At 36.8% G+C, this 16,634-nt stretch overlaps 2 protein-coding genes and 1 long non-coding RNA gene across 3 annotated transcripts; 2 read left to right on the top strand and 1 right to left on the bottom strand.

The window, feature by feature from the left end:
• The first annotated feature begins 6,901 nt into the window (after window positions 1–6,901).
• LOC108209900 (uncharacterized) lies at window positions 6,902–9,592 on the top strand. Its single transcript, XM_017381108.2, has 2 exons — window positions 6,902–8,350; window positions 9,125–9,592. The coding sequence occupies exons 1-2, from the start codon at window positions 6,974–6,976 to the stop codon at window positions 9,461–9,463; spliced, it is 1,716 nt and encodes a 571-aa protein (XP_017236597.1). The 5' UTR covers window positions 6,902–6,973; the 3' UTR covers window positions 9,464–9,592.
• Window positions 9,593–11,062: 1,470 nt separating this feature from the next.
• On the top strand, window positions 11,063–11,683 carry LOC135150859 (uncharacterized). The gene is made up of 2 exons (XR_010289292.1): window positions 11,063–11,214; window positions 11,298–11,683. It is a non-coding gene; the product is annotated as an uncharacterized LOC135150859 (long non-coding RNA).
• A 2,997-nt stretch (window positions 11,684–14,680) lies between these two features.
• LOC108208703 (protein S40-5) lies at window positions 14,681–15,154 on the bottom strand. The gene has a single exon (XM_017379226.2). It carries the CDS (start codon window positions 15,152–15,154, stop codon window positions 14,681–14,683), a length of 474 nt encoding a protein of 157 aa, XP_017234715.1.
• Between the last annotated feature and the right edge of the window lie 1,480 nt (window positions 15,155–16,634).

Here is a 16,634-nt window from a genome sequence, read left to right as displayed (position 1 = left end):
CTAAAGAGATCGCTTGGTTCAACACATATCTTAAATCTAATATATTGAATTTCATTCCCTACAAAGAGTTGTTATGAAATATGATTTAAAAAAACTTTTGCCACTATTTATACCATTATCCATTATATTACATGTTGGTTCAGCTAGTTAAATAGGGTACTTGTATTCTCTATTCTCTTGGTCACAGGTTCGAATTATGCACACTCAAAAGATAACGGTTGCGGGTTCCTACGTTAAAAAAAAAAACTATCAACACAAATAAAATTATTGACCTTAGATTTATAAAATTTTTAACTAAAATAAAATTTATGCTAGTTATAGTTAATATAATAAATAAATATTTCCCGTCACTCAACCAAATATCATAAATAATATCTTCACAGTCCACGGACCACATGCCCTGTCCAAATATACTGGTGTGTAATTTTGCAAACTAGCGTTAGCCGGATAGAATTGACGTTCTCTTTCTACTACTCCCTCCGTATCTTTTTTCTTTTCCTATATGTAATGTCGGTACTGTTCATAACATGAGACAAATTACTAATTTACATCTAATCTATAAAACTAAATATAGTCATGAGTGATCTTGTTAAATTCGTATTCACGAGTACTTTAATACGGTGAAGTTTTTATATTTAATGCTACTACGAAATGAAAGATATTAACGATCAAAAGTGTGTTATGCTCGCACAGAGAAGAAGTGGAAATGGAGAAAAACATATTGTTCTAATTGATTGAACTGAGTGCTCTGTACAGGAGGCTTTATAGCCTAACTACTTGGCGGGAAAAGCCGTTACACGTTTATGCTATACACCTATGCTATATATCCATGCTTAGATGTAAATGAGCTGTACAATAACAATAAATATATTTACATCATTATGTAACTCCCACACCCCCCTCAAGTTGGAGGGTAATGCTGTTACACCCAACTTGGAGAGAATATTGTTGTGCTGCAGTCCAGTTAACGGTTTTGTAAACACATCAGCAAGCTGCAACTTAGTAGGGATGTATGATAGATCAATTAACCCAGAACATAACTTCTCACGAACGAGATGGCAATCTAATTCAATATGCTTGGTACGTTCGTGATATACTGGATTTTTGGCAATGTAAATGGCGGCCTGATTGTCACATTTCACAGGAATGGGAGTGATGTTGGATACATCTAAATCTGTTAACAATCTAGAGAGCCAAGCAAGTTCAGTAGTGAGGCGACGTAAGGAACGATATTCTGCTTCTGCAGAAGAGAGGGACACAGTGTGTTGTTTCTTGGATTTCCAAGAAATTATACTATCCCCTAAGAAAATGACATAGCCACTAACAGACTTGCGTGTGTGAGGGCAAGCTGCCCAATCTGCATCACAATATGCAGTGAGATCAAACTGGGGAGAGGAGCTGAAAAACAAACCCTTGTCTGGAGTAGCTTGTAGATATCTAAGAACATGGAGAGCTGCTTCCCAGTGGGGTTGTCGTGGAGTAGACATGAACTGACTTAAGTGTTGTACACAGAAGGAGAGATCAGGTCGTGTATTTGTTAGGAAATTCAGTTTGCCAACCAACTGTCTGTAAGAAGATGGATCTTCTAGTAAGGTGCCCTTGTCACTGTATAATTTGTGATTGATGTCCAAAGGACTCACAACAGAGGGACCTAAAGAAGTGTTATATTCTTGTAAAAGCTCCAAGATGAATTTCTTTTGTGACACAGCCATGCCTGTAGACAACTTGGTAAACTCGAGACCTAAGAAATAATGCAGTTCACCAAGATCCTTGATTTTGAATGTGGTGTCTAAAAAATGTTTCACAGCAGTAATTTCATCCATATTGTCGCCTGTGACAACAATATCATCAACGTATACAGCCAAGAAAACCACAGATGACTGAAATCGCTTGTAGAATAAACAACAATCATTTTTGGAAGTCTTGTAGCCACGGGAAAATAGTGAAATACTGAGTTTTGAGTGCCATTCTCTGGATGCTTGTTTAAGGCCGTAGAGTGACTTACCCAATTTACACACAAAACCTTTGGGAACAGTGAGACCAGGAGGAGGTTTCATATATATATCCTCATGTAGATCACCGTGGAGGAAGGCATTGTTGACATCTAATTGGGTGATGTTCCAATTTTTCTTAACAGCAACAGCAACTAGACTACGAATAGTAGTCATTTTCACAACAGGAGAGAAAGTATCAGTGTAATCAACCCCAAGTTTTTGTGTAAAACCTTTAACCACTAGCCTGGCTTTATACCTTTCTATGGTGCCATCAGCATGTAGTTTAGTTTTAAACACCCATTTGCATGAAATAGCCTTTTTTCCTTTAGGAAGAGGGACTAAAGACCATGTATTGTTAGAGTGTAGGGCTGAAAACTCTTTATCAATAGCTGCTTGCCATTCAGGAGAAAGAATTGCTTCCTCATAAGTCTTAGGCTCAGGTAAGTGAAGCTTAGAAGTATTGGTACTACAACATACAGTAGTAACAGAAGCAGATGGAATTAAAGAGCTGCACATTGAAGTTAAAGTGCATCCACAAAATGTGTCTGTACACTGAGCAGAATGCACATAAGCATTCAGATAGGAGGGAGGTTTAGAAGGTCTGTTAGACTTTCTAACTTGTTGCTGTGGTGGTGAAGCAACAGTGTGAGAGTCTGATGGTGGTGTAGAATTAGATGGAGGAGTGGAATGATTTTGAGTATGTGACAAATTTTCTATATCAGGAACTGGTAATGGAAGAAAGTGATGTGGGGAAATAGTCACAAAAGGAAAAATATGCTCATGGAAAATAGCATCTCTGGAAATATGGATTTGTTTGGTGTCTAAATCCAAAAATTTGTAAGCCTTTTTGCCAAAGGGATAACCAAGAAAAATGCATGGGATGGCCCTGGGGCTGAATTTGTCTCTGTGAGCCTTTTGGGTGGTAATGTAACTGAGACAACCGAATGATCTCAGGTGATCATATGATGGTTTTATACCAAACAAGACTTCATAAGGTGATTTTCCTTGTAAAACTTTGGATGGGAATCTATTAATGAGATAGGTTGCAGTAAGAACACATTCCCCCCAAAACCTTTTAGGCAGATTTGATTGAAATAGCAAAGCTCTTGAAGTTTCCAACAGGTGCTTATGCTTGCGCTCCACAACACCATTTTGTTGTGGAGTGTGAGCACAGGAAGTTTGATGAAGGATTCCTTTGGAAACAAAATATTGTGAAGTAGCATGACTCAATCCTAGTTCTAATGCATTATCAGTTCTCACAGTGAGGACAGGACAACCAGGAAATTGGTTTTGAATCAGAGTGATAAATGATTTGATGAAGGGAAATGCATCAGTCTTGTGTGTGAGCAAATGTGTCCAGGTACTTCTACTAAAGTCATCAACAATGGTTAGGAAATACCTAAATTTGTTGTAAGTTGGGGTATGATAGGGACCCCAAATATCAATATGCAACAACTGAAATTTAGCCGTGCTATGAATAGTGCTATGTGGAAAAGGTAATCTATGTTGCCTAGCTTTAGCACACACAGTACAAGGAACAAGATTATGAGTATCAGTACACAACTGCAAGGTTTTTATCTTGTTTGCAGGCAAATGCCCAAGTCTAGCATGCCACAACAAAGATGAATTATTACAACTTGTAGAAACAGATAAAACTGGAGAAACAGATGGTAAAGGAGCACTGTAAGAGACAAGATATAGTCCTTTGTGTGCTTTACCAAGAACCAGTGGCTTCTTCAGAGAAGAGCCCTGCAGATAACACACCTCATTAGTAAAAAGAACACTACAACTGAGCTGTTGTGCCAATTTACTAACAGATAGCAGGTTATAAGAAAATGTGGGAACAAATAGAACATTGTGAAGGACAATGTCAGGTGTGAGATTGACCTGACCAGATGATGTAATAGAGATTATATTCCCATTTGGGAGAGATATGTGTAATGGTTGTGGTAGAGGGTTTAAGACTGAGAAAAGATTTTCATTAAAGCACATATGGTCGTTTGCTCCACTATCAATAATCCAGACAGATGATTGAACAAAGGAAGATAAGCATGTAATGGATGTAGGTGAGAAATTACCAGCAAAGTTTGCTGAGGATGGAATTACATCAGGTGGCTGAGCCCTCTGCAGAAGTGTCACAAGCTGATTGTACATATCTGTAGTGAGACCTGCAGGAGAACCAACAACATTGACAGGAATCACATTAGTCTCATTAGAAGAAGAAGTAGTGGAAGGTGCCTGAGAAGCAGTATCTGAGATTGATTCAGCATCAGTGGAAGCATGTGCAGCAAACTTCTTTGTTTTAGTGAACTTGAAATCACTGGGGAATCCATGTAGCCTGTAGCATTTGTCCACTAGATGACCAGTTTTCTTGCAATAGGAGCAAGTAAGAGAAGCTCTAGATCTGTTGTTCTTGTACAGATTAGGAGGCCTAGAAGCATTAGCATTGAGTGAAGAAGCATCTGCCATGAAGTGTCCAGAAGAGTGGATGTCTCTCTGATGTTCCTCTTGTAAGAGCAAATTGTAGACCTGACTTAGTGAAGGAAGAGGAGAGTTCATCAGAATAGATCCTCTAATGATATTATAGCTTTCATTTAGGCCCATGAGAAACTGAATGACACGTTGATTCTGATGAAACACAGCCAATTGCTTATTAGCATCACAGGTACAACAAGTACACACAGGAACCATACACAAAGAATCAATGTCATCCCAAAGCATCTTGAGTTTCGTGAAATAATCAGCGATGTTGCTGTTTCCTTGATGAATTTCGTTGAGTTCTTTGTGAAGACCGAAGAGCTGAGCTGCATTTGACACACCATAACGTTCATCCAGTTCTTTCCACATCTGATGTGCGGAAGTAGAGTAAATGACACTACGCCCGATCTGTTTAGAAAGAGCGCCAAGAATCCAAGAGAGAACCATATCGTTACAGCGAGACCAACTCTTATAGGTCGGAGAAGTAGGATCTGGTTGAGGAATTGATCCATCAACAAATCCGAGTTTGTTTCGAGCAGAAAGAGCAATCGACATAGATCGCTTCCAATTACTAAATCCAGTTCCATCAAAGCATTCATTGACTAATTTCATACCAGGACTATCAGAATTTTGCAGATACAAAGGATTATCTTGATCGAGACGAGTCGATTGTTCAGAATTCATGATTATGATGCAATTGAGAGATAAGAGCAGATCTATACACACAAATTGATGAGATGTAAGGGCTAATTGAAGAGGAAATAGCGAAATACACACCAGAACAGCTTAGAGATTGTAATCGGAGAAGAACAGCGAAATAGCGGCGGAATAGCGACGGAATAGCGGCGGAATAGCGACGGGAATAGTATCGGAGAAGACGAAGACTCCGGCGAGACGTGGTGCGGTGCTCGGACTCAACGCTCTGATACCATGTTATGCTCGCACAGAGAAGAAGTGGAAATGGAGAAAAACATATTGTTCTAATTGATTGAACTGAGTGCTCTGTACAGGAGGCTTTATAGCCTAACTACTTGGCGGGAAAAGCCGTTACACGTTTATGCTATACACCTATGCTATATATCCATGCTTAGATGTAAATGAGCTGTACAATAACAATAAATATATTTACATCATTATGTAACTCCCACAAAGTGTGTGTTGGCAAACGTGAAAAGTACAAACAGGAAAAGTATTTAGGGACGGAGGGAGTACTATACAATCAAGTCTTCCGTCAACCTACTTTTTGAAATCTTTTTCCTGTCAACATAATTGCAACGAGTTTGAAGCAATTATGAAAGAGAAGAACTTTGAGGCTAAACTGTATTCAAGATTATCGAGAGCTACGAATCAGATAATTTTATATTAAGATGAAAATAATTTCTGCTAGAAAAATAAGAATCTATTTTTATGATTAATATATTGTTTCTTGACTATATAATCACAATAGATAAACCAAATTAAAACATAATTAAAAATTATCCGTTCAATTTTAATTTTTACTTTGATTTTACACTTAAATCGACAAAAACATCATTTTCTATTTTTAATAAAAGTATGAAAAATAAAATTTGATTCAAAATCTATTTTAAGAAAAATGGAGGGAAAATATTTTTTAACCATCTCAGGTTACATGAAAAATCAAAAATATACTAAAAAAAGAATGAAAAAAGAATGAACATAGCTAACATTTTGGAACACATATAATATGAAAGTGAGATAAAATATATTATTGAGAGATTTTTTTAAAATTAACCTTTTTTCTAATTTTTAATTTTACTTTTTTTGAAAATATTTATAAAGATACTGTTTTTTAAAAAATATTTGTTAAAATACGATCTCAACTGATGCAACTCAATACAATTTTAATTAATTGACCCCACAAGAGTTACAAGTATGAGTGTAATTTCATGTGATTTTCAATTTAAATATTTTTAAGAAACTTTTGTTAGTAACAGGATATTTCATAAAAAATCCAAAATTTCCAGTATTCAAAATATGTTTAAAGATATTATCCTCATTAAAGTAAAATATCTTGCAAAATATATGACTATGATGGTAATTTACATTTATTCGAATATCAAGGAGGAGTATATTGATGTTCCATGAGACCATGAGGTAGTATCCCAAATAAAAGAAGTAAAATAAACTAAAAAGCAGCTTATATATACGGTTCAATTTATTCTTTTCTTTTTCCAGAAAATAATAAAATATACTTTAAAATACGTTATTTTTTGATTTAGAGATTCAAAAACAAAGTAAAAAGAATACTCCAAATCAGAGAGTTCACATTCTTCCTTTTTGTCCTGTACACAAATTACAAAAAGACGTGCGCTTTAGTACGTATTCACTGCTGGTAAAGCAGTTAAATGACCAGACTAGCCCTACACTTTCTCTCATTTTTCAGTAACCACCAATCACTTTTTTATATACATACAGATTTTGTATCCATATCTGCTCACAGCTTCACACACTCCCATCATTTCATACACCCTACTCGCAAAATGTCGAAATCATCGCCGGCGAACGCGATAAAACCGGAGATCTTCAAACACAGTCCCATCCACTACGCCGTCGTTGTCGCCGACCACGCGACGCTGAAGAGACTTGTTTTGACTGTGCCGAAACTCGCTGATCCGACTCAGATTCAGAGCGAGTCGAACTCGGTTAAGCAGGAGAGACTCGCGGAGGAAGTGTCGGCGATTCTCGATCGGCGTGATAATCCGAATCGGGAGACGGCGCTGCATCTGGCGGTTAGGCTGAATGATGCTTTTGCGGTGAAGACGCTGGCGACAGCTGGCGCGGATATTTCGTTGCAGAACGCGGCGGGATGGAATGCGTTACAGGAGGCTGTGTGTAGGAGGTGTACGGAGATTACGTCGATTCTCGTGCAGCATCACCACATCGCGGCCTGGTGCAAGTGGCGTCGCCGTCTTCCGCGGCTGCTAGGGGTTCTCCGTCGTATGCGTGACTTTTATATGGAAATCTCGTTTCATTTCGAGAGCTCAATTGTGCCGTTCGTCGGGAAAATCGCGCCCTCGGATACGTATAAGATCTGGAAACGCGACGGAAACTTGAGAGCCGATACTTCACTTGCAGGCTACGACGGACTTAAAATTCAACGCGCGAATCAAAGCTTTTTGTTCCTCGGTGACGGCGATCCTGATCTCAGCATTCCGGCAGGTTCACTCCTAGTTCTCAATCACGACGATCACAAAATATTCGACGCGTTTGAGAACGCCGGAGCGCCGTTAAGCGACGCCGATGTAGCTGCATTCTGTGCCCAGACCAGCGTTTACCGTCCTGGAATGGACGTTACCAAAGCTGAACTTATTGGAAGGACGAATTGGCGGAGACAAGAGAAGACCGAAAGTGTTGGTGACTGGAAAGCTAGGGTTTACGAAATTCACAACGTCGTTTTTAGTTTCCGATCACGTAAGATCGCCGCCGGCGAATCCGACTCTCCCGGAAGTGAACAGATCTTACCGTTGGAACTCGAAGAAGACTCCGACGACGGTTTCTTAGTCGCGGAAAATCCGCGATACAGCGTCTCTAATAATGTCAATAATAGGCGGAGACACAGTAGCTTTGTTCGCGAGGACCGAGACTTCGTTTCTGTATCGAGGAAGAGTGTGGATATAATACCTGAACGTCGGAGACCGCCGTGCCCGGTGGTTGTGGCGGCGGCGCCACCGCCGCAGACGAAAGAAAAGGAGTTTGTGAAGAGTTTGAGGCCGTCTGTTTGGTTAACGGAGAGTTTTCCGTTAAAGACGGAGGAGTTATTGCCGTTACTTGACATCCTTGCCAATAAAGTGAAAGCTGTTAGACGGATGAGAGAATTGTTGACGACAAAGTTTCCTCCTGGGACATTTCCTGTAAAGGTATGGGTAGTTTCGTCATTTTCGTATTGTTTCATGTAGTTCCTTTGTTTTTTTTTTTTTTTTAATAATGAGAATAAATCTCAACGAACAAGAATCGGCAATTCACCGTGATAATTCCTTCATTCAAGAAAGCTTATTATCTAACCGTCGGACATGCAAGATGACCGGGGAAATTTAGATAATAAAACTTTAATGTCCGAAAAGAAAACCGGTCTTCTTCCTTTGATTTTGTTTGCTTTATTTTCTCTTTTTGGCTTTCCCTTTTCTGTGTACCGCAAATAAAGCAATGTGCCTGCCTTGAGCTTTAGATTTATTGTTTATCATGTGATGTGGAAGCATCTTATTGTATGTTTATATTTGATCATCAAATGGTGGCATCTTGTATAGCCTAGATATACTCATGCTGATATACTCTGTTGTTCTTATTTTTATTTTTTATATCTTCAGAACTTGCTTAATGAATGTTATGTTTCACTCGGAAATAGAGTCCATGTGTAGTGGATAGTGGATGGTAAAATATATGTAGACCTTACATGCCTTTCTTGTTCCTTGTCGTTATTAACGGCTATAGGATTTGTGGAGCGGAAGTGATGTATGTTGGGGGGTGAAATTTACAGCGGCTGAATCTTGATGGAGTATATAGGCAAAGTTTGGGTGCTTTTGTTTGAAATTTTGTTGTATTTTATATGATGAATGGTGCCTGTTTTAAGATGTGAATAGAGTGCTTGACAAAAGTTAATGTTGACTCTGTTTTTATTTTTTTTGGTTGAACAGATTGCGATTCCTGTGGTTCCAACAGTGAGGGTGGTGATAACCTTCACAAAGTTTGTTGAGCTTCAGCCAATTGAAGAATTCTATACACCAATGTCAAGTCCTGCGCAGTTTGGAAGCGGGAGGATTTCTGGGGATGAAATGGGGAGTGGCCTGGCAACAGGTTCATCTCGGTCTTGGTTCTCACTCAATGCCTACAAATCTGGCTCGGCGAGCAAGCATCATTGGGAGCAGCCGGAACAGGCAAATCCCTTTGCAATACCAAGTGGATACACATGGAGTAGTTTTGATGACAAGAGTAGGAAGATGAAGAAATCCAAGTCTACCAGGAAGCCAAAGTGAAGAGTGGACAGAATGATTAGGCTTAAGATCCAACATGGTGGTATTAATATTATAATGTGCTTATCTGACTGCTAATATACAATGCTTAGATCATGATGAATATAAAGTAGTTGAAGGTTTTTTTAATCATGAATTTAGTGCTTTTGTTTCTGCATGGTGGGGGATAGTTAAAGATTTAGCACTAATACTGTTTTGATTAGTGTTGGCACCAAAATTTATGCAGTGTTTTTTAGCACTAAGATTAGGGCATTGGTTTAAGCACTAATTTCATGCGTTATTTCTGTCTTTTTTGTATGATTCTTGTCATTACTTTTTGGCAACACTGTAGTTGTTCTTTGGCTTTTGCCATTATTAGGTTGGGACAAGTTGGACAGTGGAAGATGTGTGCGTGGTGGTGAAGCAGAGCAGAAGCCAGAAGCTCTGCTGGGTGGGGTTGTAGTTACTGCTCTATTTACTAGAGTAAGTTTGTGGGTCATCTCAGTTGGAGCCTGGATGATAGATGATGTTGTCAACTCAGAACGAGTAGTTATTATTGCACAACACTGTTTAGTGTTTCACTTCTTCACTGTAGCAATAGTATTCATAACAGAAAACATAAAGGGCAATGGCATGGATCAAAATCAAGTGATCGCCATTACCCCTTTTTGGTTGATCTAGTGTTATTTGATCAGCAATGAACCATACACATTACACACCTGGTATGTTTTACTAGATGCGCACACCTCGCCCTTACTTAAGGAGTTAAAAATCTGTTCTGAATTATCTTATGTGCTGATATCTGTACGAACTGTACTGATTAAATAATTGGGGTTGGTTTGTATAGAGCAGTGTTTCTTACTGCGAGCCTTTTTTGTCGTTTGTTTGAACTCGTGGTCCGTGTGGAGCTGTAGTGTTGCTGTGTTGGGAGAAACATGTCTGCTAGACTGCTACATCAGTTCAGCATCTTTCATTGTCTCAGTGTTATCTGGTGAACAATTTTCACTTTTAATATTTTTCTAGTATCGTTTTTACGCTCCTCGATCATTTTAGACGTATGAATGTATGTTTGTGTTTGTGTTATATTTTCTACATTTTTGAGAATATGGTTTACTGTAGACATTATGTTCTCATCTAACTGGGGGTCTCAGCTCTCTGTTTCCCATCATCTAAATTGCTAAGCTCCTCCTTCTCTAGATGTGAGTGTGTTTTTATGCATTTTGATTTTGATTTATGAGGGGAGTATCAAGTTTGTTCTTTACTCTGGTTGTAAATCTGTAAGCCCATTTACTCTCCCAAATTTATGGTTTTAAAAGCTAGTTTTACTTGTCATGCAGGCCATTTAGTCCAATTTTTATTTTTTGTTCAGGGTCAAATTATACATCTTAATTACCATTTAGGGTGTAGTTTTTTAATTATGGAAGTAATTGCCGACTCGTCACTATAGCACTTCATTAGTCTCACCTGCTGTAGTCTTAAAATGTGATTTTATATAAATACGGCAAAATTATTGGTAAGATCAGAAAAACAAAGATCAACAAGTACTTTGCTTAACAAGATGGTAAGCTGTAGTTAGTTGGCATTGTTATATAAAAAGCTTTGAACAAAGACAATTGACAGCCTATCCACATGCCAACTTTCTAAAAAGCATATTAATCCTTGCCTAATTATTCTCTCAAGTACTCTTTATATTTGTTTCCCTTGACATATCTCTTGATACCACGATTTCACCACTGTCACAAACTCAAAGCTCTGTTGAATCCTCATAAATCCAGGTATGATATCCAAAGATATATGAATATGTTATTCCTGGTTTCTTCATATGCCTGATTTGTAAACAATTTTGGCCTTTTTACAGGGAATTTGCAGGCGATATGGGCACGGAAGCACCAAGCTGGGCAGATCAATGGGGCGCTGGAGGCATAGGCGCCGTAGAAGAAGTTGACACTCTTGAGAACAATAAAGATGGTGGTAATAAGAAGAAAGGGACAAGTTCTTCGGCAGGACTGAGCAAGGCCAAAGCAGTAGCCGTTGGCGGAGCACAGAAGGTCAAGAACGGAACCACGATGGGGATCAAATGGATCAAGAACAAGGTTCAGAAGAAAAACACAGATGCAAATTCACATAATTGAATAATCTCTGTAAATCTTGGTAGTTTTTGCTGGCAATCAAGCGTGTAGTTGTTACATTCAAGTCATGTACTCGTCTCCAGAAATAACATACCAGGGTCCTTTGATTATACAATCTATAGTCTACACATTTACACACCTGTATCAAAATTCAAAAATATTCTTTGTACAAGTAACATGTGAATAAGCTCAAATGAGGGACCAATTCAACTTACAGGAGATGCTAATATGTGTACTACGTGCTTCTTTAGTACTTTTGGTAGGGAACAAGATATCAAAACCGGGGTCAAGTAAGATCGATTAAAATTTTGCACAAAGTCGACAATTCGAGTTTCCAAGGTAAAATGTGTAGTTATTTGGACTAATTTTTTCCTTAATCTCCCGTGGAGAGTGAATGAGATACCATCAGATCAAGAGGAGATACCATCAGATCAAGAGGTCTGTATCATTAAACGAGCAACAATGGAATCTCTTGTTATATTGGAATGACCCCTGAATGTTGAGATTAACGTCATAATAATTTACTCAAGGAAGGCATCTTGATCCCTGTATCTGAAGCATATTGCAGTAATTAAGGCAGCTGTGATGAGTGTTGACGACAGAGAGAATAAAAGCAGCTTATAATATACTCCTCATTCTAGTCCAAATCATAGTATAACAAGTAGTTTAATTTTATTTATGTCGTCTAGGTGCTAATAAGGTATAAACATACATGGAGTATTCGGGTCCTAGAGCATATTTAAAATAATATAATAATATAGTATAACCCAGACATAGGTTATTTTTAACTCACCAGTTGCCTAATGGAGGTGTTTTAAAAAGACTAAACTAAATATGCCTAGGTTTGTAAGCATAAAGCATTTAGCTTCTCAAAGGCAAGATGCACAAAAAAGAGAGGAGTATTGAGTATATCTTCAGGGCTCAGAGCAGGAATATAAAAAAAGTAAAGTCACCGTAATGGGAATTTACAAAATAGAGATGGGAGAAACAGCACTATGAAGGTCTTACGAGCTTATCGTCAACTTTCACAGGTTAAATCCTGAAATAAACTTTAAAGGCCATTTTAAAGAGATGGTAATTCGAACCTAACAATCAATTGTTATAACAAGTTTTCCGCGTTTTAAACATATTCTAAATTTTCATCACCGAAAGAGATTAGTCTGAGTAACTTATATAGAATATTAATCATCGCTCACAAAATCACGAAGTGGTCCTAAATAAATTTGTGCATGCAGAAGGAAGAACAATAGGTAGCTAGCTAGCCACTATTCCTGTAGTGCAAGGACCATACTACTACAGGTACAAGGTTTAGTGCAAGTAAGGCATCGATATTGGAATGGAAGCTTCTTCTGTGGAGCAACCGACACCGATCATTCACTTTTAAGTTTTAAAATGCATGACAACTTCTGTTATACCTGCGCCCCTATTTTTTGTGTCCACTTTTGACGTTAACATTCAAATTAATTACTTTTTGATAAAAAAGGACATATTTTTTATTTTAAAATATTGAAATTTTCATTTTCAAATAAACAGTATATATGTTATAATATAATATTTTAATTATATTCAATTATATAATAGATATATAATTCAGTAAAATTTCGGTCAATTACTTGAAACTGAATAATTAAAAAAGGCCCTTGGTATAATGTTTTATTTGTTCTTTTGTAGGTTATTGTTAATGCTAATCAGTTGATTTCTATATAAATAAATAGGGCCTATAATTAACATAATGCATTGTTGGGCCGGGGCCCACTATGGGTGTGGTGGCCTATCAAACTACCTTTGTTATTAGTTACTTTGGGCTGTAGCTCCTAAATGTTTCAGACTTAATGATAAAAAATTTACTCTAATTTATATAATTATTATTAGTTTATAATTTCTTAATTTCATAAAATACTTTTATAATTTTTTGTTTCATTTTATCCTCGTTTATCCGGTTTCATTATCACGGCTATTAACCATACATGCATTATTGTTGGAACTGGCCCAAAGTTACATGATGTCGTTCGATTCGTGATGCATGCCTTCTTGAAGCCCATTTAGTTTAGCTAAACTGTGGGCTGTTTGCTATAATTTAACTGTATAGAATTGTTATAATGGGCCACAAAAGCCCAACAAAAAATAACAGAAATGGGTCTAAGTGTTCCTATACGAAGTTGTCAGAAACTTTGGTTTCTCTGTTTCCAGTATTTCGGCTAGTTTTTTCGAGAAGTAACGAACCGGGGCAAAATAATAATTAACATTATCGTTTCGTAGATTACTATTTAATCGAGTGAGGTTCAACTGATTTCGACTGTCGAAAACATCTCATTATAACACGATCTTACAGATTATTTCATTTCTATTTTGAAAATGATCAACTTCAGATATTTTGAATATAAGATATCGTTTTATATTAAAAGTCAAAACAGAACTTTTTAAACAAAAAGAAATTATTCCATTAGTTTGTGTTTAAAAAATTCATAAATATAATTTATTAAAGTTTCAATTGAATACACTCAGAAAATATAATCAAACGACTTCTGAAAGAGAATAGAAGTAGTTATACTATATATTTGTATTATAGTGATGGAAATTAAATTTATCACATATTTTAATATATATATATGGGCAAATATTTATATAAAAATCAAGTTTATCCCAAAAGTTATAGATCACTTGCAAAATTACTCAGTACCCTCAATATTTTGCTTTCATTATTTAAAAATATATTCAGAGTTTTTGTGCTCTTCATGTTTTTTCTGATTTTAGCTGCTATATCAACCTAAAAAAATTCTGAGAGAATGGATTAGGAAACATGGTTTTCATAAGTTCATTTTTTCAGAGGCACGAAACTAATATGAATGTTAGAACATCTTACTCCAACAAATCTCAGTAGAAACTAGTAACAGTGAAACTGAACATTACATATAAATATAGCAGAATAACCATATGAAAAATTGGAATCCCACCATGAACTAAGTCAAGTCTCTAGGTCACACTACAGTCTCCTCTAAACTGGAAAAAAGACCATCACAACAAAAAATAAAGCAAAAATCAAGAACTGAAAAAACAGAAAAAATGAGTGGGACCCATAAGCCTTAGCAGATAAGGAAGACTATGCAGATGATCATTTTTCAAGAAATCCAGTTTGGGTCAAAATTGCATTCCTCAGTTTGCAAAGATCTCTACCTTTCAAAGTCCTTCCAATTCCTTCACACATGGAGTGTGAAGCACTCCTTGTCCTAGCCATCTTCTTAGCCATATATTCATGAGGAGGAACCATGGTTTCTTCATCATCATCATCTTCTTCATTCTCAGCAACATTATCATCACCATTGTTTGAGTCTTGCATATTATAGCAACCTGGGATTTTCAGAGGTGCTGATGGCTTCTGCTGGAGAGCTTCACTGGTCACATTTTTAGCCTTTGAAACCATCTTTTCTTGAGCTGTATGCATAGGTGACTGCCATGCAGCTGATAAACAAGAAGAAGAAGAAAAAGATTTCATTTTTCTGGTAGTGAAGCCTTGTTTTCTTTCTTTCTGCTTCAAAACCACACCCCACATTTCCTCTTCTTGGAACTCTTGTTCTTGATCTGCCATAGCTCTAAGTACTGAAACAGATGAAATGGGGTCTTGTAAAAAAGTGTGAACTTTTGGATGACAACACTTTCAAAACACAAGAATAATAGGTGAAATTGATTGATCCCTTACTTCAACAAGTACAACCCTATATATAACAATAAAGTCTTGAGCTCAATAACTTTTTTCTTTATGGTCTACAATAAAAATAGATTTCTAAGATGAGGTAAAAAAAAAAAAAAGTTAGCAAGGGTCCAAAAATAAACCAAGCCTGAGGAGTAACTAGTAACCCTTGTCACAAAAACCTGTCACATCTTCCAATAGCATCAAAACTGGTTTCTGCTCATTCAGAACAGAAATAGTAATAATTTGTATGTATACTTGACAAGGGGTGTTAGGCTTTCTTGGACAACAGCTATGACTTCTCAAAACTGAGTGTAAAAACGAAAGAGAGAAAACACCAAACAAGGGAAGAGAGAAATAATGGTGTCTGACACAGACTGCCTTTTCTGATTGTGTTGTGAATGGGGTGACAAACAATTCAAATGGAAAAAAATCAAGAAATTGAAACACAGCTCTTGAACCCTATATATAGACAAAGGGTTGATCAACATATAAAAAAACTGAAATAAGAATACTTAATATGCTAGATCTATTATGATTTCGAGATTCTGACAAACACATGTTATAACGTTACGGAGGTGCTCTAATTTAGCTCACTATGTGTGTTAGTTTAATAGGATAAGAACATATGCTTGTCTTGGACAGTTGTATAAGTATAGGAGAGTGTAGTTTTTAATGGCAATCAGATTCAAGGGTCTAGAGTAGTAGTACTATCACAAAAGGCTGGTTTCTGATTGGGAAAGGTGGAGATGAACCATTGGTCTCAACTTTTATTTTCTCTGATTTCACAAACCTTATCCAACTCAGGAGTTATTTTATATCCAGACCAATGAGGGGGAAGAAAGAAAATGAATGCACAATAAAAGAGGGCACACACATTTGGTTGGCCAAAGAAAATGAAGGTGTCAAGCAATTGGTTGGCTCAGCATCTCCAACCATGCTCACCTCTCAGCTATATTTTCTAGTTGACATCCAAATTTACATATCCTCTCAAAAATAGAGCATGACACTCCAAGATAATTATGTAGATTGTTTATTTTAGGAGACGGGACTTGACACGTATTTTAAGACTTACAAGTTACATAGAGTATAAAATCAATACTTATTTTATTAATCAAAGCTCCTCGATGGTGTAAAGCAAATGTATAAAACATTGTTTTTAAATTATGACTAACCATTATTGCTAACATTCTTGAAGTACAACGCCTTATACTTTACAGATTCAACAAATTTTATATAATCAGTATTATATATTATTTGTAACTAACCAACTTAACAACATTGCTCTTGTGCAACAATTTTTCACGATATCCTGTGTGTCTCATTTATTTCTTAACGTGTCTAGTCATGTGTTAAGTTGTGATTAGCAATACAATAC

Source organism: Daucus carota, chromosome 2 (genome assembly GCF_001625215.2).
Source record: "Daucus carota subsp. sativus chromosome 2, DH1 v3.0, whole genome shotgun sequence".
NCBI lineage: Eukaryota > Viridiplantae > Streptophyta > Magnoliopsida > Apiales > Apiaceae > Daucus > Daucus carota.
This window is presented reverse-complemented; position numbering and strand designations above follow the sequence as displayed.

Bases quoted from the DNA above. Each gene is read 5' to 3' on its own strand.
- LOC108209900 (XM_017381108.2), top strand. From the start codon at position 6,974: ATGTCGAAATCATCGCCGGCGAACGCGATAAAACCGGAGATCTTCAAA. The intron at 8,351-9,124 runs GTATGGGTAGTT...TTGGTTGAACAG, and splicing joins CTGGGACATTTCCTGTAAAG to ATTGCGATTCCTGTGGTTCC.
- LOC108208703 (XM_017379226.2), bottom strand. From the start codon at position 15,154: ATGGCAGATCAAGAACAAGAGTTCCAAGAAGAGGAAATGTGGGGTGTG.